At 46.3% G+C, this 25,989-nt stretch overlaps 2 protein-coding genes across 12 annotated transcripts in view; one reads left to right on the plus strand and one right to left on the minus strand.

Moving 5' to 3' along the window:
- Nucleotides 1-133: 133 nt before the first annotated feature.
- The window catches only part of LOC120672471 (glutamate receptor 2.8-like), a 28,404-nt gene continuing 2,548 nt past the window's right edge, over nt 134-25,989 (minus strand). The window contains exons 1-7 of one of the 11 annotated variants that reach the window (XM_039952876.1): nt 6,974-19,210; nt 6,563-6,899; nt 6,440-6,473; nt 5,461-6,336; nt 1,928-3,240; nt 1,522-1,834; nt 134-1,431 (exon numbers count right to left, since the gene is read on the minus strand). In XM_039952876.1, coding sequence (XP_039808810.1) covers nt 386-1,431; nt 1,522-1,834; nt 1,928-3,240; nt 5,461-5,758 — 2,970 coding nt within the window. In that variant the 5' untranslated portion in view covers nt 5,759-6,336; nt 6,440-6,473; nt 6,563-6,899; nt 6,974-19,210 and the 3' untranslated portion in view covers nt 134-385. The other 10 variants (XM_039952875.1, XM_039952878.1, XM_039952880.1 and 7 more) reach the window with 10 other exon arrangements.
- On the plus strand, nt 19,298-25,989 carry LOC120672474. Its single transcript, XM_039952888.1, has 3 exons — nt 19,298-19,447; nt 21,382-22,230; nt 22,344-25,989. Exons 1-3 carry the CDS (start codon nt 19,423-19,425, stop codon nt 22,397-22,399), a joined length of 930 nt encoding a protein of 309 aa, XP_039808822.1. The 5' UTR covers nt 19,298-19,422; the 3' UTR covers nt 22,400-25,989.

A 25,989-nucleotide genomic window follows, 5' to 3' on the forward strand; every position in this document is an offset into this window, starting at 1 on the left:
TGACAATTTCGAGAGCTGCTGGTGTATTTAACTCTTCTTGTTGAGTTGGTTCCTGCATACATGTACAGATTGGAATGTAGCATCCGGTGAGAATGGCTCACTTATCATGTCACATGTAATGTAATAGGTGTCATTTGTCGATCTGAACAAGTTGTCATCGATTCGCATTCGAACACACATTCTGCTGATGAATGCACACAGGTCAGATACTGTTCCACAATTACAGGTAGCACACTATTCACATTCTTGCTAAGCTGATGTACTTGCTACTATTTACGGACATACTGACTGGCTGGTCAGGGTTTTCTACCAGACGTGCCATGTCATTTAGGGAGCAATTGCCCTGCATCCAAATCTAGAAATTTACGGTTACGAGACCATTGTTCTAGGCATCTCCACAGTATGTGTCATCTCCGCAGTGTGGCGCCTCCTGCATCCTCTGCTCGAACGAGGTCCCGAGCTCCGACGCCGGCGACGAGCCGGCGTTGATCATCTCTGAGGCGGCGGAGATGCTCAAGGGGCTCATGCCGATGGCTTCCTCCTCGCCCACCGCCGGTGCCGCGCTGTCGGCGTCGCCGCGGCCGTTCCGCACGGTGTCATCGATCCATCTCCGCGTCTGGCTCCCGTCCCTGACGGACTCCTCGTTCCACGTCTTGAACGTGGGGCACTTGAGGTCCTTCTGGTCGAAGTGGCGCAGCCACGCGCGGAGCCGCCGCACCGACGAGCTCCCGGAGCCCTCCTCCTCCTCCACCACCCGGACCTTGCCGCGCTCGTGGTAGACGAAGGTGGCGAGGTAGATGAGGAGCATGAGGCCGGACACCACGCCGGTGATGAGGAACAGCCCGCCGAAACTTCGGAAGCTGAGGTTCGACGAGCCGACGGCGGCGGCGCCGCCGTCCTGGATCGGGCACGCGCCTGGCTCGCCGAACCACTTCTTCTCGATCTGCGTCATCTCCTCCCCCTCCGCCAGCGTCAGCACCGCCCGCGACACGTCCGGCGTCAGCGGGCTGCCCAGCGGGAACACGAACCCGAAGCCGTCGGTCTTGTAGACCGGGCCGACCATGGCGTAGCCGTCGCAGTACTGCGACAGGAAGAGCTTCAGGTAGGGGATCTCGTCGAACACGGCGGCGACGCCGCCGTTGGCCGGGCCCCTGGACAGCGCGTCGGCGTACTCGTCCGCGGTGCTGTAGCTCTTCATCCTGACCTTGTCGAAGCCGAGCTTCTGGAGAGAGGCCTCGATAAAGGTACCCTCCTGGTACCCAATGTTGTAGCCGCTCCGCTGGAGCTCCCTGACGTCGGTGACCGTCGGCTGGAGCTTCTGGACGGTCAGCATCGATGTCAGGCTCGCCGTGTAGCTCGACGTCAGGATCAGGACGACGAACACCCATATGATCACCACGAACCTCGACAGGTTGCTCTCAAGCTTCTCCTCTGCAAATGGCAGGCTTAATATTTCAGCAATCGTTCAACCAATTGGCGTTACAGATTCGTGAACCGAAATAATCAAGATGGGGGGCGTACTGTGCGCGAAGACGAGGGTGGAGAAGGAGAAGTAGAAGATGAGGCCGAACTGCTGCCACGGCGTGCCTCGGAACTCGGGGTTGATCCGGTGCTCGATGGCCCAGACGACGAAGCCGGTGAAGCAGAAGAAGGCGAGGCTGGCGAGCCAGAGGCTGGTGGTGAGCGGCTGCAGGAAGATCCACATGCTCGTGCTCGTCTCCGGCCGCACCGCCACCACCATCGACCACCCCGAGTCCGTGAACGGCATGCTGAAGTCCACCTTCGCCATCCGGCTCGCCGTGATCGTCACGTCGCCGACGATGATGTCCGCTCTCTGCAATCGTACCGCCATAGCTCAGTTCAACTACTCGTTACTCGGTTGACGACAGACCCAAACTCACCGATTCAATCTCTCTGCAATACCGACCTGTTCTGGAATCAGGTTCACGAATTGGTCGTACGAAACCGAGCTGTTGGGGATCGGAACGTACTCGTAGCCCACTGGATATGGCATCTTGCGCATCACGGCGTCGAACACCTCGATGCAGTAGCCTGTGACGTTTGCCTCGTGTCCGGTGGCCGACTCATTGCCGACGTCGACGAACTGCTTGAACCCTCCCTTCACCGGCACGGCGACACGAAGCTTCTTCCCGTTCGGGGACACGACCCAGCCTTTGGGCGGCGACGTCGCATCACCAGGCCAAACAGTAGTAGGCTTCAGACCTTTGGCGGCGTTGGGGTCGAGAGCCTGCGAGATGCCGGCCTCCGGCGTCCAGAACCCCACCGTCCTCGCGCCTTTCCCGATGACGTTGACGATCTCGTAGGCCGGAGGCTGCAGCTGCCCGTCGACGAGCTTGAAGTTGCCGGCGAGCCCGTGGAATGTCGTCTCGTGCACCGCCTTGAGAAGCGCTGTTCCAGTGGCCGAAACGCCGAGCCGGTCCAAGTCCGTCACCGTGCTCTTCTGCGGTGACTGGAACGCGGGGCTGGAGACACCGGCGGCCTCCGCCGCCGCCGCGACCGCCCACGCCGTGTCGTACGACCAGAGCATCGAAATGGTCGGGTCGTGGGCGTAGATGTCGGCGCTCGGGCTCTCCCGGCGGAGCCTCGCCCTGAACCTCGCCGAGAAGTTCCTGACCTGTTCCGTCACCTGCACGTACGGACGGAGGCTGACAAGACCCTCCATGGCGTCGATGTTGTCGGCGCCCAACGCTTCCACGGCGCTGCCGACGCCGTCCGTGGCGATCCAGGCGTAGTCCTTGGACATCATGCCGGCTTTCCTGGCCCGGAGGAACAGCCGCGCGGCGAGTAAGAGGTTCATGTGCACGACGAACACGCGCGTCGGCATCGCCATGAAGCGGTGGAGCACCGCGTCGATGTGGCCATCGTCGGCGTCGACCGGCACGGCGGTGCGCTCCATGATCCTGGCGCCGATGCCTTGGAGCGCGTCGGCGAGGGCAGGGAGGATTCCGTGCCCGTAGGGCGAGTCGTCGTAGACGACGACCGCCGCGTGCCACCGGAACGCGGCGAGGACGGCGGCGACCGGCGCGGCCTGGAAGGAGTCGTTGGCCGCGGTGCGCACGAAGAAGGGCGTCTGCGCCGGGAAGAGCTCTGGGGAGGTGGCGGTGGAGGAGAGGATGGGGACGTGCGTGCTGTTGCCGAGGTTGGCCACGAACGCGGCCTCCGCCGACGTCGGCGGCCCGATGATCGCCTGTACCTGCTCGTTCTTGATCAGGTCCACCGCTGAAACAAAACCAAATTGAAACACTACTGTTCAGAAATATGGACCACAAAAGCCCATAAACATCTCGGCCCAAAAGAATTTGGCTGCTGGTTCACAGAGGGCTTGTCTTGTCAACAAACGTTGTTTTTTTTAATCTAAAAAAAACGTTGTTTTTTCGTTGCTGCCAAAAAGAACGTTGCCATCAAAATTGCGACAGATGCTGACAGGCCTAGTTTACCTGGTCAAGAATTCCTTTTATATTGACCTAAAAAAGAATTCCTTTTATATTCAACTAGTTTGAAATTTTCTGATCTCAGTTGCTGAAGTAGTTTGATGCTCTGCTTTTATGGCACAAGAAGCCGTCGCGAGAATAGTTCCATACATACATGTACAGACATAAAAAAAAAGATGGCGCTATTCGCTGGTTATCTTTCGGTGAGAGAACTCTAGAAAGCCGGATTCCTGTGCAACCATTTCGTTGACCAACAGACTTCGAATTGCTTGGCTGCCAAGCACTAGTCTGGTTTTGTTTCTGTGGTTTTGTCCAAGTGATCGATAGATTGACGATACACTGAACACTAGAATCCTTTTCAGCAGACTATTAATTTAAAGCTGACCCGACTATTTCAGGACTAATAATAACATGCCAAGTCTACGCAAGCCGCAGCGGATCCGATCGCACCTAATTTTCCACGCGGAAAGACGAGGAATTTTCGTATATCAAGGCTGCGGCCAATACGAATAAGCTAAGGGTGGCCAGTCTTCAGTCGTCGTCACTTGTCACTGGTGTCTGACGGGGACTTGTCTGAACCCAAACAACATACACTAGCTCCAATTGATAACTGCTCACGTCCACTTCACGCGCGCTGTAATTTGCTTGCAACAAAAGGTAAAAACTGACCCGATCATGTCGTGAAAAGTGGGCACCGCTGTTTGTAACAGCAGTACTGCTAATTGTGGTAAATTTTGGCTAGGTCAACAACATGAATCTTGTTGGTAAACTGGACAAGGGTTAACGACAGGCAGATGCGATCTACTGCACATCTCTCAATCTCTGTCGCTGCTTTTGCTTGGACTGAAGTCGTCTAGCATTCATGATTGAAGATTTTTTTTTGGAGCAAATTCATGATAGATTGAAGATTTGGGCACCGGCAGCGAGCTCAACTGGACCATCGATCTACCATCTCGCTCGCAACGCACGTGCCTCGCGTTGAAGGAACGACCAAGACTAGTCCAAGTCTGACTCTGTAGGCAAGGATCGAAGGCGACAGACATGCATGTGCATGGAGGAGCTCTATAGGCTGTTGCTGTGGTCTCTACACAGACACAAGCTCATCCCATCCACAGACAGGCAGACACGTATGAGATGAGTGATCGATGCGCTATTTTCTTCTGGAGAAGACGACCATGGCTACGTACTGATCGACTAGCAGCAGTGCAAATGGCATATTAAAAATGGCAGATTAGTTGCTTGCGCAGGGACGAGCGAGGGATTAGTTGAGATCCAAAGCGAGATTCAATTTGTATTGGCAATTTTGTGCTGTGTGTCTTAATTTGCTATTACCTTGACGGGGAGACAGCATATATATATGGCGGTTTTAAAATTAATTGAGAGCCGTCGAAGATCTGAATCAAATAAACCTGCATGCGTATCATTATGTTGAGTCGTCGTCGTGTGGACGTGATAGCTAGACCGACGAGAACGCGATGCAGGTACACTAAGCTTGAAAGCAACTCAACAGTTGAAGGAAAGCTTTGATTGCGAACTCCGGCGACGGTTTCAAACCGGAGGAGCAAAACATCGAGACGCGACGGAACATGACAAGCTAAGCTAGTAGAGGCAGCCATGGCCCGGCCGGCCTTGCGGTCGCGGTTGGAACTGACATCAGAGCCACAGCAACTACTGGTGGTTCATGGTTCACATATCACAGAGGACTAGATCGAGGAGAGGACGTCCGACTAATTTAAGCTGGGTAGGCGAACCCGACGTACAAAGGATGCTTTGCTACGAGAGGTTCCTAGATTTTACTGTCTTTGCGCTGCTACTTCACAGCAAAATGCAAAATCAGCGCTCGATTCTACTGAAAAACAACAGTCCAGTCAGGCAGCTACTAACAGTGTAGCATATATGCTAGTAGGAGTAGTAGTATAGAATTGCTACGAGGTTGAAGTATGCATGGACATATATATATATATATATATATAGATGCATCGGAATTCTGAAATGGGGGAGAGATTACCGGCCGACGCGGCGCCGACGACCTCCCCGCCGGAGTCCCGGAAGCGCGGCACGACCCTGGTCCTGGAACTCGGGTTCGCGGTGTAGTAGTCCTCCATCGCCATCTCAATGCCGACCTTCCGCCGCTGCCCGACCGGCGACGTCAGGTTCAGGATCACGCCAACGCGGACCTGCTGCGCCATGGCCGCCTGCAGCAAACTCGCCGCCACGACGCACCAGCAGGCCACCAGAACGAGGCGGCGGAGGTGGAGGGAGGAGACGGAGCGGCAAGAAGAGCAGCGTAGTGGTAGTCTTCCCATCGTCTACACCCTACCTACCACTACCACTGCCGCTCCAGCAGGCCAAGTTTATGGGAGGAGGAACGAAGAAGAAGACCGCAGTGAAGAAAACACGCGATCGAGACTCTCTCTCTGCTGCTGCCCAGCGCCGCAACGGGCCGGGGCCGGCGCTCTCGCTTTATACTCGCGGCGGCGCGGGCGGCGAGCGAGGAGAAGATGCCGCGTGAGACTCGGAGAGCGACGCTTCTCGCCGGAAAATTATAAATCGCATGCGCGCTCTTGACTTGACTAGCTTGGAGGATGCGACGTGGGGTGGCGTGGGGCAGGGGCACGCAGACACTAACATAAACGTGGCAGCGAGCGGAGGAAGTCCAAGACATGCTTGGGGTCGCGCGCGCGCGGCATCGGCTCGGATCGGATGGGAATGGGATCCAGTTCTTGTGGGGACGGCGACCAATTCCATGGCGCGCGGCCTCCTCGATCGTGCTCCTCCTGGTCGTGGTCTCGGTTTGGCCCTCCTAACCACAGCTTGTGTGTATTGGCGAGACAGAGAGAATGGAAGAAAGAACCGAGTTTAATGAGTTTACGTACGTTCCTGCCTGCACCAGATGCGTTGTTTTTTTGCAGGCCAAACAATTTAATGAGCTTGTAAACATTGACAGCACTAGACATTGGCGACGACAAGGTGATCTCTCAGCGTACCTGTTACGCGCCGCTTCATCAAGAACATTGCTTCCTGCATTCCATAATAAAAGTGATGTGTACCCTTCTCAAAAAAAAAAGTGATGTGTACTGGTAGTAAAAATTGACCGCTGCAGACCTGACCTTGACGGCGACAAACTGAGGTCGTCGCCGTCTTCTTCTTACCTGCTCCTGCGGCTCAAAAGATAAAAATAGGATTATTCGTGCTCCAGATCTGTATCCCGTAATGTTTGGAGTATAAACTTAAGATGCGTGATGACAGATAACACTTGTCACTTGGAGCTACACAGTTTGTCGCAACTCTGCAGTGCCTTGTGCCCTTGTATATGTGGTCTGTCTCTTCTGAACTGCACAGGATTTTTTTTTTACTAAAAGGATTTGTGCCACCAAACATGATGTACTGACAGACAACGTTTGAACCCAATTCTTGTCCTCAAGGGGACTACTAGACGACGTTTGCCTGCAGAATGCAGAGAAGTCAGAAGAGTAGGATGGAATCTTTTGCTGAGCACGGTAGGAATACCGGATACGTACTGCTATGTTTGTTTATGCTTCTACCAGAATAGGATATTGTGAAGCAGTATAGGATACCTGTTCGCTGCAAGATCTAAGAGTATCATAAGTTCGTAACAGTTCATTAGATTTGTAAGCTGCCTTTTAAAACCTAGACTTGAAAGTTGTTGAAAAGTAAAGGCACAGCAGTATCCAACTAGAGCACATATTATCTTATTTTTATTTTTTTAAATAGTAGGTTGATGCTAACTTAAATCAGAGGTATATTTGGTGTAATGTTAACTGAAATCTACCAATCAACATGACGCATGCATAGTTTTTTATTTTTTGTACACTTGTCAAAGGATGGAAGCAGAGATGCAATTTCCCGGGGTTGTCAAACTTCAGCTTGACACGAGAAAGTCAGAACTTTGTCATCTGGTTTTCCGGTTGAATGGAACCCACTTGCTAATTATTTACAAATTATTTAATTTGACACTACGATATTTGGTGTCACTTCCAGTGGCCAAGTTACGATTGGAGCTTAGGGGAGGTTGCTTCTTCCAACTCCTCCAACCCTTCCTTTTCCTCTTCTTCCCCTTCAACTTTGTAGGGGAGGCTTCGGGGGCTACGCCACTGGTCACTTCAATGCTATTCTATTTGCAGATAAAGTGTCGACGTCAGGGATGTTGGTGCTACTTGGAAAAAATATTATAGCGTTGCAATGTCAAAAGCTCCTGGCACATATATTACGTAGATTGTGAGCTACAGAATTCTGTTGTGAAAAAAAGAGGAAATAAAAACTTAATGCAAAGTCAGCTTATGTATGATGATGTAATTTTTTTGGGTTGGTTTTCCAATGCATGTGATTAGCGGCGGATCCAGCAGGGGGGCTAGGGGGGCTCCAGCCCCCCTAAGCTCCCCTAATTACACGTAAAACACTATAGCAAAAGCATCAAATCACCATTAAATTTTCACACAAATCAACATCTTCATTGTTTCAGCCCCCCCTTGCCTCTCATCCTGCATCCGCCACTGATGTGATACGTTTAACTTTCAATGGAGATGCATGCGTGCTGCACGTAATAACGAGATGTTGAAACTTCAAACAAAATTCATAACAATTAATCCTCGTAAACTAGCTAGTATGATGATATCACGGATTGTGGAATTCGGTCACTTTCATGAACGTGATCAAATATACAGAGGATGCTAGTCCTGCAATTTCCATAGAATTTCCTTGTCATGAAAACCTTGATGACGTTGAATTAATCTCACTGAGTCATTTCTCAACCTCGTCCCTAGGGCCTGAAAACTTTAATTTGGTCAGTTCCACTCTTTCGTCACTATGTCTGCTGGGCAGGACTGGTGAATTGCTGGTGATGACAATGAAAGCCTTCGAATTTGCTAGTAATTTCCATTGCTGCAATGTTCTAGTACTACGTGGAAATCCTGACACTTTCTTGACGAGGCACTAGTTGGAAATCAAACACATGCATGCTGCTTTCAGCTTAACCTTCTAGATCAAACCCGAGTAACGAGCACCATAAGATTTTGGATTCCTTTGCTGAAAGCCACCTCTGATCTTGGCAGTGACGTTTGGATATACTGGACGCCTCAATCCGATCATTTCGTCATCCCATAGCATGAATAAGACGGCGAAGTGACTAGCTATTACTATCCTACTGCTGAAAACGCGTTGCGGTTTCCATAGCAGTAATTTCTAACCGGAGAATGACAAATGGTGATCAGACTAAACATGCATGCATATGGCGACTAAGAAAAGAATGAAGTGAAGAACTTATGCTGTTTTAACGTAAGAGAAGGGCTGACAGCAACTTGTTTGATGGGCATTCGAAGCTGAAGTTTTGGTAGACCGGTCAGGGTTTCAGGATCAGGACAACGTTGTTTAGTACCAAAAGAGCTTTGGCTCTCACTTCTGACACTAGGTCTGGTGAGATTTACCAGCATAACTGCAAAAGATGAAGTCCTAGTCTGAGTAAATAAGTTGCCTAGTGCATCACCTCCATTTGGTAAATACTAGTCTATCAACCCGTGCTCCTGCACGGTTTTTTTTTTTGAGAAAGCAACGGGGGGCAGCGGCCCACCTGAAAGATTTCATTCCCAAAATGGCAACAAGGCCACAACAAGAGTTACAGCAGCAACAGCAGGCTCATGGAGCCGAAGGAGAAGCAGACCGCCGCCCGGCGGCGAGGCGGTGAGAGGTTACAGAGCCAAGGAACTACACCAATCAACGAGGGGCGCGGTGTCCGTTCGGCGCTTTGCGCGACACACCCACAGGAGTAGATGTTCATAGAGAAATATGGGCCTACAACCAATTAAAATTTTCTTATTTTTGTGCCTCCCACTGATATAGATATTTTTCATATATCGTTATCTGAATGTGATCCGCTATAGTTGCTAATTACTCTTTATGCAAATTTATCTCAATTCATACACCTCCAACCATTTTTTTATATATGTGCTTAGTGGTAACCTTAGCTTGAACAATATGTTTCATATGGAAATGGAGCATTACACGTATAAATGGATTAATCTTGCATGTATACCACTCCAATTTTTTCCCTCCACTGAAATTTTCTTATGTTTATGTACTCATAATAAAAGGAATTCTTCTTCACCATTAGTTTAAAGTTTTAAACCCATTGAAGTTCCATTGTAGCTCCTCTTTAGACTTCCTGTATCTGAATTTTGGCTTCCCTATCATTGTCATGTTGTTACTATAGATGTATATGATGGTACAAATTTGTATGCCTGCCCTAAGACATATCTGTTTTTTTTTCAGGTTTTAACATAGATATCGATTGAAGTTAATTCAAATTATTTCTGCACACATATATATGTGCTTTTATCAAGAAATTAAGTGATCAGACGAGATGTTGATTAAATGATCAGAAGAGATGTTGATCGCCCTAGGCCCTACAACTTAAAGCTTTGCATCATCACCAAATGGTCCTCTTCGGCCATAAATCTCCCCCTTTCTTTTCGAACCTGCGTAGGAGCTAAATATGCTTCGTTACTTTTGGAAGGTTAGAAACTGTTGATATTGCTGAACGCCTGAACCTAAATATCGTCCATGTGACCACAGTTATCATCAACCTTCACCCACATGTAAGCAGAACTACGGCTAGCCCCAAAAGAAAAACATGGCAAAGATAACCTTTCCTGCTTTTCGGTGTTTTTTTTTTGTGTGTGTGCAAACCTTGGTTCTGCTGAACTAATAATAAAAGTTACGAATCTAGAAATCCCAAAATGATCTACAATTCGGAAAGGAGGGAGTACCTTACAAGTGGAACTCAAATAAAGCGAGAGGAGGGCTATCAACTCTCTTGAGTTATTTTTTTTCATGCCTAGATTTGGTATTTAATTTAAGCAAACAGGCCGACCAGCAGGGAGATCAAAAGGCTTTTACGCCCTCCCTTGTCTGATCTCCATTGGAGTCTCCTGATAGGTTTTTGGATTTTCCCCTGCTTGTCTTTTGTTTAACCATGTCCAGATGAAGTCAAGGTGGTTGATATCCAATCTGGCAATGCCTGGTTAGTTGATTGCTTTGTAAAAACAACTACTAGATTTTTGTTAGTCCGATGAACAAAGAGGTATTTCGCCCACTATCACTTATGAATAGGACCTGAAGAGTGAAAATTTTCAAAACAATCAATTATTTGAGCCTTTGGCGTGGCCTTTTTGTGCATGAAGTTGAATCAACTTAGTGAGGTTACTCAAACTCCAAGGAAAATTAATATATGTGTAAGATAATTGTTAGCGAGTGGCAGGAACGAGGGGCTCGAAATTTATATGAGAATACCTAGATTCGTTGTGTCTTTGCGATTTGCATTAAAGTAGAAAGTATAAATACAGCATGCCACGAAACCAACACAAGGTGCTGGAACTGAAAGCTCAAAAAATGAAACCAAAACAATATTACTGTACATTTTGTTTCTCATGTGAGAAAACAATATTACTCACATGAGAAAGCCCAAAAAATGAAACCATTTTGGAACGGAGGGTATAGTATTATTGTTTTTTCATGTGCGTAATCCTTTTATCATTTCATTGTTTTTTCAAAGAAAACAAAATGGCACCTGTGTGCAGTGGCGGAGGGCTCGGTAGAGCAAGCCATATACCTTGGATTTTGCAGGAAGCATGTATACTTAAGTTTGAGCTAAATTTTATCAGACATTTAAGCATTTTAGGCATCAACTTAAGTGATATACTTAGCTTACTGCTCCATTAGTTCGTCTGCGCCATACCTCAATTTTTAGTTGTCCTCCGCTACTGCCTGTGTGCTGTGCTGATATGACAAATTAGCTCACTCTTGCTTGATAGATAGATGGCATCTTTGCATATTACAATATAATGGGTAGATTAAATGCAGCTATATTTTCAATCTAATTCTTGTATATGTGACGTTTCTCAATCTAATTGATTCTTGGTTCTTCTTACTTTGTACTTCACATGCATTTATGTATTCACGCATGAAACTAGGCAATACTGCTATGTGTTCAGAAGTTAGAACACTCCCACAGTCCTGCCCTCTTAATTAATCAGACTGCCAGAGTGAGGTATGCATCTTTGCGATGCACAAGTAACACAGAAGTTAACATGTATCACTGACCCCTTTGCATTATCTCTTGAATAATTTTAACCTTACCACTTCATGTTTTTTTTGTTTATCTGTTGTCAATTTGTTCATACAGCTGTAAATTCTGAATATAGCATTTTACTAAAAGTTGTTGTCAGTTTACACATTACCATATTATTAATCATACTTCGCCGTACTGCACACTCTACATTTCCATCCTTCATAGTTCATATGCACTGTAGCTTATTATGAATTTCTGTTTTGTTGTGTAACTATGTCATGCTTTCGGTTTGTGTGTATGTGTATCCTTTCTATGCTAGTCTATTACTCCCTAGCTCCCAAATTATATGTCATTTTGACTTTTCTAGGTTCATAGATATGTCTAGATATGTAATAATATATTGTATGTGAATCTCAAAAAGCCAAATGACTTGTAATTTGGAATTTCGGGGAGCAGTAGCCTAGTACTCTACTACCAGGAGAGAACTAGATGTAACCAATAGATTATATCGTATAATAAATGAGTTCATATGACCGGCTACAAATAAAAAGGAGAGAGAAATGCCAGTTCAGGTCCCGCACCAGCAGTCGTGCGCAAGAAAGGCGCACACGTAAGACTGCTCGCTTCGGCACGCACGACGGCACATCCTTCATTTCCAAGTTCCAACCGACGAGGGGGAAAGGGGGAGAAAAGGGGAGGGAGGAGGGATGGCGAGTTGGTCGTGAGTTCGACTGGGTCACCGTGCTAGGTTCCCCCCCCCCTAATCTCCGGTCACCGTGTGGTGCGGATCAACATTACCGAGCAACCACCCCTTCTGCCTCCTCTCCGTCGAGACCTCAGCCGGAGATCATGGAAGCCCTCTGTACCATCGCTCGTCGTGCCGGTACCACCAGGGGGTAGCCACCATCGGGGATTCTCGTCGTCGCGAGCCGGCTCATGTGCGCGGCTACGATCTACGTCAACAACTCCGGAGACCCCTTCCCCCGCGACTTCTCCGCCGTTGGCGCACCGGCGCCCTCCGCCAGTGGCCACCATGTGCGACGGCCGATGGCCCAAGTCAGGAGGTGGCCCAAGCTCAGATATTTATTATACACATACAATATGTCTACGGATCAGCTGGTCTTTGTAATAGCAGTCTAAGAGGTCAAGAGCTAATTATTAAAGGTGTTGCAAGTAATTTTGTCAAATTATTTGATATCAGCGCTTGAGATTCTGAAGTTTCTTATGACTGCAGATTGCTATCTAAATATTTTGGTTGCTTATCGAATCCTTTTAACTGTACCTCTGACTGTAGCTTCAGCTTAAAAAATTCTCAAAACTAAAATTGTTGAACAACTATTTGAGATCAACTATATCAGAAGAAAGCTTTGCAATGTGCAATATCGAGAAGGCTATATTGGACACTATTGATCTCAATACTGTCTTGATGATTTTGTATCAAGAAATGCCAGAAGAAGTATCTTTCTGTGAGCCAATGAATATTAAGGAGTGAAAATATATGGTTATCAAATTGATTCTAAAAGTATAAACTATTGTTTTAGTCTATAGTGTTTCCCGATAATTATCAAACATGTTAAATATTGGAAGAATGCAAGGCAACCTTCTAGAATATTCTCCACAAGGCAATGAGAAGATATTTTTATGGAGTACTCTAGAATTAGTAATAAATAAATAAATTAGAAAACCTTGTAATATTTTGGAATTCTCTAGAAGGGGGACACATGTCACCATTCTATACTCCACCTTGGCTTATAAATAGAGGAACCCCTCCTTGCCATGCCATCTATCTAATAGCATGGTAGATGAGAAGAGTGAGTGCTAGGATAGCCACAAAGAGAGGATGTGTTGTGTACTCTTGTGTAATACTATTGTGTTGCAATAAAGCAAGTATTTTGTAAGTGTTAGTCTCCCATTTTCTAAGGGCTTAGTGTATAAGTTGTGATCTATCGTAGGCTGACTCTACCACCCGGGATCACAAAGAGTCTGGGCTTCATCGTATGAAGGTTCTGCCTCCCGAAAACCAGCTTCATCTTTTTGTAGGCTCTGCCACCCGAAAGCAAGAAATGACTGCCGTAGAAAGGACCTTATACGCTAAGTAGGAAATTAAAAAAAACTAACCGACTCTAGAGTGAGTTGGTGTGTCTTAGTTGTAGATCCTCAGCTTAGTGGGTATTAGGGCCACCGCAGTCACCGACATTAAATTAAAAAAGATATCAATATATTTGTTTTCGCTTTATAAGGAAATAGCGTATATATATTATAAAATTTTATATAAGGTCTAGACTCTAGAGGACCGTCACGATGAGTTCGGCCTTCAAAATCCTAGGGCCGGCACTGCTCAGCGCTTGCGGAAACACCTCCGCCGACCGCCGCCGGCACATCGCTCGTACTGGCGTCTCCCCTCGCGAACTCCTACCCCCTTCTTCAGCAAGGGCAGCGACTTCAGCACGGTCGGCTTCTTACCGCGGCAACGTTGGTGCCCGATTCGCCGTCTGCATCTTTGACGGCGTTGGGTCTCTCCCCAGCCTACGCGCGCCATCCGCCTGCTGACTCCTCCGCGAAGGGGGCCGGCATCTTCGGCACCAACAGTCTGTGCCGTGTTCCTTTCTCCCGGGCAGGACATCAGTTTGAGTTGCCATGGTACATGTCAAGTTGCCCCTCCTACAACACGTCTTCTGGCAATTTTCAGTCAAAATCGGATCAGACTGAAGATCCCCCTGTAACGTGAGTACTACTTGCCATTATTAGTGTTAACTTCTTGTCACAATGTAACTAGTTTGGTTAGGATCAGCAACCTTTGTCATGGCCTTCCAAGGCACCAATTTTTTTTTAGAAATTTGAGCATTTGGTACAAAAAAATTGGTTCAAGTATATGATGATCTGCGATGAGCTCTACTTCTAAGTTGGTTTATGCGTGGGGTGGGGTCTGTGTATTAAGCAGTTTTCGTGTGCTTTCCATGTGAATTTTAAAGTTAGTGTAGTGATGTGCTTTCCATGTGAAGAGTTACAAGTGTAGTGAATTTTAAAGTTAGTGTAGTGCTGTGCTTTCCATGTGAAGTTAGAGTTACAAGTGTAGTGTTGTGCTTTCCATGTGAATTAAGAGTTACAAGTGTAGTGTAGTGAGGCACCTTTCAATGTTTAATATCTCATCAATGCTGGGAAAAGGATTTGTATGCAACTCTTTTTGTCCTTTCGTGTTGACATATTTTTATTTCCTGCAATTTTCTTGAGGTGATAAAATGTTTGTTGATCTGAACTTAGCCAAAGTTGCCTATGTCGAAAAACTATACCAGGAGTACTATACAGATTTCAGTCTTAAACATGCAGTATATGGATATATGTGTGTTTTATTGTTTCAAGCATATGCTTGTGTGCTTTACCTTTTAGGCATTATGGCTTCTGATATACTCTGGTTTGAGCTTATATGTTTATGCAATGTACCATAAATGCCATCCATGGGCACTGATAATATTCCATGTTATGTTGCAGATGTCATTGGTATGTTCGACGATGTCAATGAGCCAAAGTGGAATCCCCTTGAGTTTGCAGAATCACATGCATTGTCAGAGAATGTGAACTTAGTGGGTGATGAAGAGGCCAAGAAGTACACTATTTTCACTGTACTGGCCAAGGTCTGGTTCGCATCACTTCCTCTTCTTATTGAGAAGCTCAAAATGCATGGCTATTCCTTCTTCCATCCTATCACTCTGTCCCAACTGATGGTAGATCGACATGGTCAATTTGTCATGCGTGATGGCACACTTCTGCGGAAGACCAACAGACGCAATGCATCAAAGGACTACTTCAGTTTGGCAGGTGTGTATGAAGACATCATTAGGCATTGCTGCAGAGGTGCTATTCTTCCGTATAGCTTTGAGGACCTTCTGAAAGAACTCAGGCATAGAAATTAGCCACATGGCTACTACTTCACAGTTCATCCAGTCTTCATATTTGTCCCAGCTTATTCATAGGCCTACCTTGATGTGTATGACCACGTCAAGGAAAATCTGACTGGTGATCAGGCCAAATGGATTTGGATATCTCTAGTAGGTTCAGCTAAAAAGTGGGCTGAAAGTATGGCAGGCAATACTCTGTTAGTGGCATGGTTTGAAGATCCATATAAGCAGAACCGGAATGTTGAAGAGGAAGATCGCTTTACAATTGGCAATGCAAAGCACTTGTTTCGTTACTTGAGGCATGTGCACTCGCACTTGCTTGTCTATGTGAAGCTCCTTGGGGTGAAGTACACAAAAAATGAAGCCAGGGTGATGGTTGAGTGCAAATTCTCTAGAGCGATGACAGGCCTGTTTGGGAAGCTGTGGGAACACAAATTCCTTGTAGACATAGAAACTGAGGCATACTTCTGCAAACCAGGTGGAGCCTGCTGCCCCAAGACCCGGATTCTGCCTTCGGAAGAAACTCAGGCTTACAATCCAAGAGAGTCAAAGGAGAAAACGGTAACACCCCCCTGAAATTGTCCTGCATAGCTTGGCTGTAAACCAAAAATACATAGGCCTTTACTGCATGGGGTCAATTGCAAGGCTGTGCATGTTTAATAGTTATGTGAGGTCTTTTGGATAGTTCTTAAACAAACAAGGCACGCATGAGGTGAGGAAGACGAGTAAATTTGTTTTGACTGAAGTGTTTAAAGTGGATTGCTTAACTAGACTAACTATTGGCAATCTAGTTAAGTATGTTAGTTTTACAAGTCACATATTCAGCTTGTTGCCATGACTCAGTTTGACACCACTTTAGTGTTGGAGATCATTTTGAAAAGTCTATAAATGGATAAGCGTTGTCTCAAATATTAAGCTTACTTTGCTCCTGTGTTTTATGGTTGTTTGCCCTTTTATTTGTCATTGTTGTGCTTCTACCTTCCAGTTAGTTCATTTGGTAAGGCTTAAAGTTAGAATTTGTTCAAAGACACCGATGCGTTTGTTTGGAAGTATATGATGTGGCTAGGGGGACCTGGTTCATTGTTGCAGTGATATGTCCATTTCACGTTTTCATTTTACGTCTTCTCAAGACATTATCACCATTTTTTTACTGATTATTAAATGATAATGATATGCAGGATGGAGATGGAAAATGTCAAGAATCAGACTGAAGATGCAGAATCAAAAGGCCAAGGTTCAGCTCGCCCCCGGCATTAAATGATCTGTAGGACAAACCGGCAAAGGAGTCTGAATAGCATCAGCTAGGCAAAGGAGGGTTAGGAAAGTTGAATTTAGACACATTAAATGATCGGTAGGACAAACCGGCAAAGGAGTCTGAATAGCATCAGCTAGGCAAAGGAGGGTTAGGAAAGTTGAATCTAGACAATGTTGAGAAAATGTTTCCTTGTTAAGTGATGGCACATCTTGTGTAGCGGTGGTAGTATCTGGCAGACCGTGTGCCGTTGGTCTATCTTACGAAAAGGATCTGCATGCATAAAACTCGTTTATGGGAGGCTGGCTGACCCATGCTGGTTAATCTGACTTCGAAAGTTTTGCATTCTAAATTGTACAGCAGATTTTAGTTGGTGAAGCCCTTTCAATTGGTATGTTTAATTTCAGCTTTACAGGAAATTTGATTGCAGGCGGTTTGATGCGGTGGCAAGGGTTGCTGGGAATATGCGCAAATGATGTGTCAGTGGTCCAAGTCTTATCTTCTTGTAGCTTTATTTCCTTCTTCATATTGCCGTCTTGTTTTGCTTTTGTGGACTTTTTGTCCGTTTTGCTGGTTTGTCATGAAAAAAAACGTAGACAACTTATTTGATGTTGCAGTTAAAATATTTAAATGAGAGTGGCTTATGAAAATCAACATAATGGAGTCCGTGATCTGTACTGGAATGAGACAAAACTCTCTCTCTCTCTCTCTTTGAGAACAGGGACACCAGAACAGGCTCCATCGAACAATTGATTTTCCCAGGCGCATGCGATGTTTAATGTTAAGAGATGCAAACGCAGTCATGGGTGGAACTGGGCCAGCCCAACGCCTAGAGCCACTTCATGGGCCACCTACGCTTGATGGGCTAGGAATTGGATGGACGGCAGGCCAATCGCCTATGGGGTCCAGCTGATCGGACTATCGGCCTGTTTTCGGCTCTCCGATAGACATCCTTTTTCAAAGGCCGATGATTTTTTTGCCTCCAGATATTTCACCCTGATACTATCCGCACTGTTGTTTATCCATATTTTTACTTTCAAAGAAATATTTTACAGATTTCCTCCACCTCAAATGCTTGATTTTTGATATTGTCTCAATCACTTTATCTGCAGCCGCTGGATCTCAATCACACGGACGACATTCTCTTTTGTTTTTGGGCCCGCACCCCTGCTTTGTCCACCCGTTAACGATTAGTTCGCGAATTTGGATCCGAAAACCGAACCCATTGAGGGGATTAGATCACCAGAAGCTTCACGGGACTCATTCACCCCCTTCATCTCTCCACGGCGACCAGGGGAGAGGCGATTCGGGAGGCGACGACGGCCGGTCGGCGAATCGTGGAGGTCAGCGCCGCCGGCAAGTCTCTCCGGCAAATGATTTGGTTGCTTGAAGTATTATTTTGTTCTTGCTTGTTGCCTTTCACCATTTCCTTCTCCTTTTCTCTCCCCATTTCCCTGTGAGCGAGAGATAGGGTCCGCCGGCCGGCGAGCACGGCTACCCGCTGCGCGACACGGGGGGCGCACGGCTCCCCTATGGACGAGCGCAGCCACCCAGCTCGTTGCTGTGGGGACCGCCCTATAGGGGTGGCCCCACTTAAGCAATACAGTGCCATCCCTGGACCGGGTAGGTGACACCTGCCTGTACGGGTTAGATAATCAGAGTAGAACATATAGAAGAGATTATATCGGTGAGCATATAGTCACCTTTGTAAACCATAGCACACAGCAATCATTTAGCAGCGGTAGACGGAGTAGGGCCCTCCACCTGGGCAAACAAGCAAGTTTGAGTACTTTTGCCAAAAAGTACTCAGCAAGTACCCCAACGTATAAGAATTTAATGACATGAAGGCGAGATATGGTGGGGCTAGCAGTAATGCAGAAAGTAAATAATGCAGGTGTAACACATTATGACTTTTACTGAAACCCTAGACTATGTTAAGAAATTGTGGCCCTGGAGGAGGAACACAAAGCCTCTCCTACCAGTTCCCAAGTTTTATCGCAGCGATCGTCGGGATCCTGCCTTACCCTTATCCAAACCCATCATATTCTTGGGCCTCTACCCTCATCATTATTTAACCTATCTCTAGGGGTGTGACTAATCAAGAGAGCTTTAACCGAGAGTGTTCATAACCGAGAACCGCGGCTATTCGAATAGATCATACTCTGCGCAGAGGCGTACACTGTACCCATACGCTCGATCAGCCCATACCCTGATCAAAGGCGGTACTGACCTACGAGAACCATACCTACCGGCGTCTATTCCCAGACTACATTATCATTCGGTCCTAGACAACATTCCCTAGCTCCATCCAAGTCTACACTGGGGCCTAAGTAGGGGCCATTCAACCATCCGCTACGTGGATCCAATTTTCCCGGGAAATGCATGCAATTCAGTTAAGATATTGTGATCTTCACTATTAAGGAAGCGTTTAAACCATCTAAACGCGATTAAGGAAACCTAATGATAAAACCCTAATGGGCTGTGAGCAACAGGCCCATTAAGCCCGTTTCCAGAGGCTGGCCCCAGCCCCACAGTGCCTATAAATATAAGGTCGTGGTTAGCACCTTAATCAACCATTCATCTCAATCTAAAACCCTAGCCACCGCTAGTCTGATCGCTAAAGGCACTGGAGGGGTTTGGAAGGCCAAGCACTCCCGTTTGGCGCCCGAAGGACGCCGATTCGCTGCTGCATCTTCTACACCGACAAGAACGCCTACTTCCTCTACGGATCAGGCGTAAATGGCTGCTGCAACTGCTAACGCTGGTATAATGTTTACCAATTTATTCCGCATTAGATTGATTTGTCATGAACTAGGTTATGTTCAGATCTTGGGTTATTAGCCTCTAATGTTTAAGCCTGGCTAATTCTAACAATTGGTATCAGAGCCATCTTAACCTAGTCATGCACGGTCAATTTTGAGCCATGTTTATGCCTCTGTTTTCGTCGGTTTAAGATGCAAAACCTACTGTGCAGATTAGATCCTATTGCACAGTTAGGTTTGATTCATGTTTTAGATGCAATCAGATCCTGCATAATGGCTTTTATGTGTTAATCATGCGTGATTAGATCTAAATCAAGGTTAATTAAGTTTCTGATCACGAGATTAGATCTAATCTAATTCGGTTTAGGTCAAGTTTAAGATTAATCTTGATCTGTTTATGAGTTAAGTATCGGATTAGATGCAATCATTCCTGAGTAATGAATCAGTTTAAGTTAATGCCATGATTAAATCAAGTAATCAAGGTTAGGGTTTACTTTTGCTTACTGTTTTCCCCAAATTTATGCCACTGTTAAATTAACTCCCGCGAAATTAGATCCAAATTCATGAGATTAGATGCATCAGTCAGCAATTAGAAGAAGGAGAGTCAAATTTTCAGATCACATCTTGAAATTCCCAAATTTTTCTCATGAACCCTAACCCTAAGATTGAATCTTACCTTGACTGCGGCCATAAGTTGGTTTGCAAGCCACGAGCAAGCACCACTGCAGGACCCACCGACGGAGCCGCGCGCGATTCGGTCGCACGCGGCGCCGGCGGAAGGACCTGCAGAGGCGCATCAGCACGCCATCACCGGCGCGCACGCGGCGCGTCAAGCGGCGGCCAGCGCTCTCGGGCGGGCCCGCTCCGCACCGCGCATCAGGCGGCGGTCGGCGCTGGCTGGCGCCACGCCCGCACGAGGACGCGCGCGTCCTGCTGGGCTTGCTGGCACCCACGCCGCGGCGGCAGGCGGGGCCCGCGCATGAGGCGCGCAGGCGGCGGCCTGCGAGCCGCACTAGGCGGCGCCAGGCCCGCGCGCAGCGCACGCGGCAACTGGCGGTGCCGACGCCCCGACCGCCCGCGCATGCTGCCGGGCCCGCTCTTCAAGCAGCGGCGGCCAGCCCCGCCCGCGCATGAGCCGCGCACTGGTGGCCCACTGGGGCGCTGGTGGCCCTCGCGGCACGGCACAACGCATGAGGGCTGCGGGACTGTGCACGCAAGGGCGGCGACGCTGGATCTTGAGGCCATGAGGCGGCTGGCGGCTGCTATCGCGTGAAGCAAGGAAGGGAGAGTGAGGGGATCCAGGGCACCCTCCGACAGCCAGCTCCTTTATATATGATGCTAGATCATTTTTCAGCCCTTCGATCGGAACGGACGGTCGAGATCTCTCCGCCATTAGGGTTTTCGTGGGATGGGCCAAATGGGCCAAATGCGCAGATTGGGCCGCGCGCGCAGAGGAGAATTTTGGGCCCTTTACGTGTTTTAGCCCAGTTTTGATGTTAAAGCCTTTTCTTTTACTGTTTCTTATGATTCAACCTCAATTTAATTGCTGTTATGTTTAAAGGCTTTAATTATTTCTGTTGCACTTATTATTACCAGCATTATGTTAATTTAATTTTCTATGAGTTATGTAAATGCTTTTAATTATGTTTTAATTGTATTTATTCACTGAAAATTATGTTCATCCACCATAAGCAATTAAGATGCACTCTATTTAAATGGAACCATCGGGAAGTTTATTTAGAGCACTTGTAATTAATTCTGACCATCGTTGATTTAATTACGAGTTTTAATGATAAATTTCGTTTGTTTTCCCCATCGGTGATGCAAATTGAAATTTATGTATGATTTTAATCAGACCATCGTAGGGTTAATTTCATACTTCTTATGCGCATCTTAATTGTGAGTTTAATTAAGTTATTGTTCTCATGATTTTCAGTGAACACTGTGACGGGCTACCTGAAGTCCATTGAGCCCCTAAATGGCACCAACTACCCCAGCTGGTATAAAGATGTTCAGGTGGCCATTGCTGTGTGCGAGTATGATCTCGCCTTACGTCAAGATAAGCCAGCAGAGCCCGCTGATCCCAATGGTGATCGTACTGCCATTGAGAAGTGGGAGAGATCAGACAGGATGGCCAACATGATCATTAAGAACACGATCACTCCGGCCATCTGTGGTGCTATTCCTGATAAGGACAAGGATGGTAATGATCTGAGCGCCAAGGCATACCTTGCCAAGGTGGAGGAGAACTTTAAGAGTTCTTCCAAGACTTATGCTAGCACGCTGATCATGAAGATGCTGACTTCACAGTATGATGGGCAAAGTGGAATCAGGGAGCACATTATGAGCATGTGTGACATGGCAAATAAGCTGAAGACACTGGATATGGCTATCTCTGATGGTTTTCTGGTGCACTTCATCATGACTTCTCTGCCAGCACAGTACAGTCCCTTCAAAATAAGCTACAACACTCAGAAGGCGACCTGGAGCATGGCTGAGCTTATTAGCTACTGTGTTGAGGAAGAAGAAAGGCAGAAAGCTGAAAGGATGAAGGATGCTGTCAACATGGTCAGTGAGCGCTTTGGACGTGTTAGCATGAGCAACACTCCTAAGCATCAGGCTGAGTCTGGCAGCAGCAGACAGCATAAGAGAAAGTTTAAGGGCCATAAGAGCAAGGCCGTGTCACATAAGAAGACCTCTAATGAGAGGCTGTGCAAGTTCTGCAAGTCACCTAAACATGAGCAAAAGGATTGCCATGGATTTAAGGAGTGGCTTAAGAACAAAGGTACAATTACTGATTATGTATCTTTTATTGATGAATCATTCTTAGTGATTTTTTCTCCCAATACTTGGTGGATTGACTCAGGTGCCACTGTGCACATTTCCAATTCACTGCAGGTATTCAGTTCGATCCGAACTATAAGAGAGGGGGAGCGAAGTCTAAGAGTGGCTGATGGCAATGAAGTGAAGGTTGAAGGCATTGGGAGCTTCAATTTGGAGTTACCAGGCGGCTTCAACCTTAGTTTGCATGATGTTCTTTATGTTCCCAGTTTGAAGAGAAACCTTATTTCTGTTTCACGTTTAGATAAGTCGGGACATATTTGTGAGTTTGGCAACTCAGTGTGCAACATTAAATTTCATAATTTAAGTGTGGGCCTTGGTCATTTGCAAGGCGATCTTTATTTGCTCTCTCTTGATAAAGTTTATTCTGCAATGAATGTGGATGATGTATCGCATAAGCGTAAGCGTGATGATGAGACTTCTTCGAAATTGTGGCATTGTCGTTTGGGCCACATTTCGAGGGGGAGAATTGAGCGTCTCATAAGAGAAGAGATACTCCATTCATTAGATCTCTCAGAATTAGATCAACAATGCGTTGATTGTATTAAGGGGAAATTCGCTAAGACAATTAAGAAAGGAGCTACTCGGAGTTCGGGCCTATTAGAAATAATTCATACTGATGTTTGTGGACCGTTCCCAGTAAAGTCTGTTGATGGTTTTGACTCGTTCATTACCTTCACAGATGACTTCTCTCGTTATGGTTATATTTACCCCATTCGTGATCGATCCGAGTCATTAGATAAATTCAAAATATTCAAGGCTGAAGTGGAAAATCAGCATAATGTCACTATTAAATTAGTGAGATCGGATCGGGGTGGTGAATATTATGGGAGACATGCTCCATTCGGCCAAGTACCTGGACCATTCGCTAAGTATCTTGAAGAGAATGGTATAAAGGCCCAGTACAGTATGCCGGGCGAACCACAGCAAAACGGAGTTGCTGAGCGTCGTAATCGTACACTAATGGACATGGTACGTAGCATGCTTAGTTATTCTACTTTGTCTGTGGAGATGTGGATGGAAGCATTAAAAACAGCTGCACACATACTTAATCGTGTTCCTTCCAAATCCGTGCCAAAAACACCTTATGAGTTGTGGTTTGGGAAGAAACCATCGCTTAATTATTTGCGTGTGTGGGGCTGTCCAGCCGAAGCTAAGTTATTTAATCCACAGCAAAAGAAATTAGATGATAAGACGGTGAGCTGCTATTTCATCGGATACCCTGATAAGTCTAAGGGATACCGATTCTACTGTCCTGATCGTTTCACTAAGTTCGTTGAGACCAGGCAGGCTGTATTCCTAGAGGATGCAGGAATCAGTGGGAGCTTTCCGAGGAGGGAAATTAATCTTGAAGAAATACGGGCTGAGCTTCCCATCCCGGTGATTCAAGAAACAGTAACACCTCAGTCAGTGCCGCTGTTCGTTCCTTCCGTTCAGAGTACACCATCTGTTTAGATTACGCCTCCTGTTCAGAGTACTAGCGCTGCTCCGGCTGTTGAAGTAGCTCCTGAGCCTGCGAGCGAACAACAAGCTGAGCAAATGGCGCCTAATGCTGAAGTTGAGAACCCTGTCGAGGTGTCTCAGACTGCACCTCAACCAGCACCTCAGCCTGTTGAACCATTAAGAAGATCACAGCGGGCTAGGAAACAGACAGTTTTCCCTGATTGTGAGGCATACTTAAGTGAAGACATGTATGATATCGGGAAAGCTGATGATCCTAACTCGTTTAGAGAGGCAGTATCATGTGAGAACTCTGCCAAATGGGTTGAGGCCATGGAAGAAGAGCTTAAGTCCATGAGTTCCAATGATGTTTGGGATCTGGTAGATATTCCTAATGGAGTCAAACCAGTAGGCTGTAAATGGGTCTACAAGACTAAACGTGATTCTAAAGGGAATGTCGAACGATTCAAAGCAAGGCTTGTAGCCAAAGGTTTTACGCAAAAGGAAGGGATTGATTATAATGAAACCTTCTCCCCTGTGTCTAAGAAAGATTCATTCAGAATCGTTATGGCGCTAGTGGCTCATTATGACTTAGAGCTACATCAGATGGATGTCAAAACTGCGTTCCTTAATGGTGACTTAGATGAGACCATCTTCATGGCACAACCGGAAGGTTTTGTTGTGAAGGGCAAGGAACATTTGGGATGCAGACTTAAGAAATCCATTTACGGGCTTAAGCAAGCGTCAAGACAGTGGAACCTTAAATTCGATCAAGTGATTAAGAAATTCGGATTTAAGGAGAATGACGTGGATAATTGTATCTACACTAAGATAAAGGGTGGTAAATTTATAATTCTAGTGCTTTATGTGGATGATATCCTATTAGCGAGCAGTGATAAGCATATGCTGCATGAGACAAAGGGATTTCTTTCATCCAATTTTGATATGAAAGATCTTGGTGAAGCCTCTTATGTTCTGGGCATTGAGATACACCGAGATAGGACCAAAGGAGTACTAGGATTGTCTCAAAAAGCATATATTGAGAAAATGCTTAAGAGATTTAATATGGATAAGAGTAAGGCCACACCTGTTCCATTAGCGAAGGGCGATAAGTTTAGTGAAGCCCAATGTCCTAAGAACCAATTGGAATCAGATGAGATGAAGGACATACCTTATGCTTCAGCTGTCGGAAGCCTGATGTATGCACAAGTCTGTACGCGTCCTGACTTGGCATTTGCTACCGGAATGTTTGGAAGATATCAGAAAAATCCCGGAAAGGTCCACTGGGTTGGTGTCAAGAAGGCATTACGTTACTGCCAAGGCACTAAAGACTTCATGCTCACATACAGAAGATCAGATAACCTTGAAGTTGTGGGTTATACTGATGCTGACTTTGCTGGATGTGTGGATAGTAAGAAATCTACATCAGGATATATCTACATGTTAGCTGGTGGAGCTATATCATGGAAAAGCTCTAAGCAAAGTTTAGTTGCAGCGTCGACGATGCAAGCTGAGTTTGTGGCATGCTATGAAGCAACTGGACAGGCTGTTTGGCTTAAGAATTTTATTCCGGGCCTCAAGGTAATTGACAGCATTACGGAACCTATAACGTTATACTGCGATAATCAGTCTGCAGTATTCTTTTCGAGTAACAACAAGTCAAGTGGTGCTTCCAAACACATTGACCTTAAATATCGTGTTGTGAAAGAAAGATGCCAGGATCGAACCATTAAAATTGAGCACATAAGAACTAATTCTATGTTAGCGGATCCGCTCACTAAAGGCTTACCACCGAATGTGTTTAAGCAGCACGTTACTAATATGGGTTTGGTGGATAGTCTTTAGGTCCTGGTTTAGAGCCATTATGACTCCCAACTAACGAATAAGCGTTCTACCGAGGTGTTTCAGTGAGACTGTGGGTAATGGGGTCCCAGTAGTGCATCAAGCTACTGACGACGCATTGGTCCGGTACTTTCTGTTACTACTAAGGGTGAACATTAGTATGATACGAACATTAGCCTTAACCGTTCGATCAAGTGGGAGAATGTTGGAAATAAATATTTCAGTTAAGATATTGTGATCTTCACTATTAAGGAAGCGTTTAAACCATCTAAACGCGATTAAGGAAACCTAATGATAAAACCCTAATGGGCTGTGATCAGCAGGCCCATTAAGCCCGTTTCCAGAGGCTGGCCCCAGCCCCACAGTGCCTATAAATATAAGGTCGTGGTTAGCACCTTAATCAACCATTCATCTCAATCTA

The sequence above is a fragment of the Panicum virgatum genome, chromosome 5N, assembly GCF_016808335.1.
Source record: "Panicum virgatum strain AP13 chromosome 5N, P.virgatum_v5, whole genome shotgun sequence".
NCBI classification, from domain to species: Eukaryota; Viridiplantae; Streptophyta; class Magnoliopsida; order Poales; family Poaceae; genus Panicum; species Panicum virgatum.

What these genes read in the sequence shown, in the direction of transcription:
- LOC120672474 (XM_039952888.1), top strand. Translation starts at nt 19,423, where the DNA reads ATGGCTGCTGCAACTGCTAACGCTG. An exon ending in TGCTGCAACTGCTAACGCTG is followed by an intron (nt 19,448 to 21,381) that starts GTATAATGTTTA and finishes CATGATTTTCAG; the next exon opens with TGAACACTGTGACGGGCTAC. An exon ending in GGAGTGGCTTAAGAACAAAG is followed by an intron (nt 22,231 to 22,343) that starts GTACAATTACTG and finishes AATTCACTGCAG; the next exon opens with GTATTCAGTTCGATCCGAAC.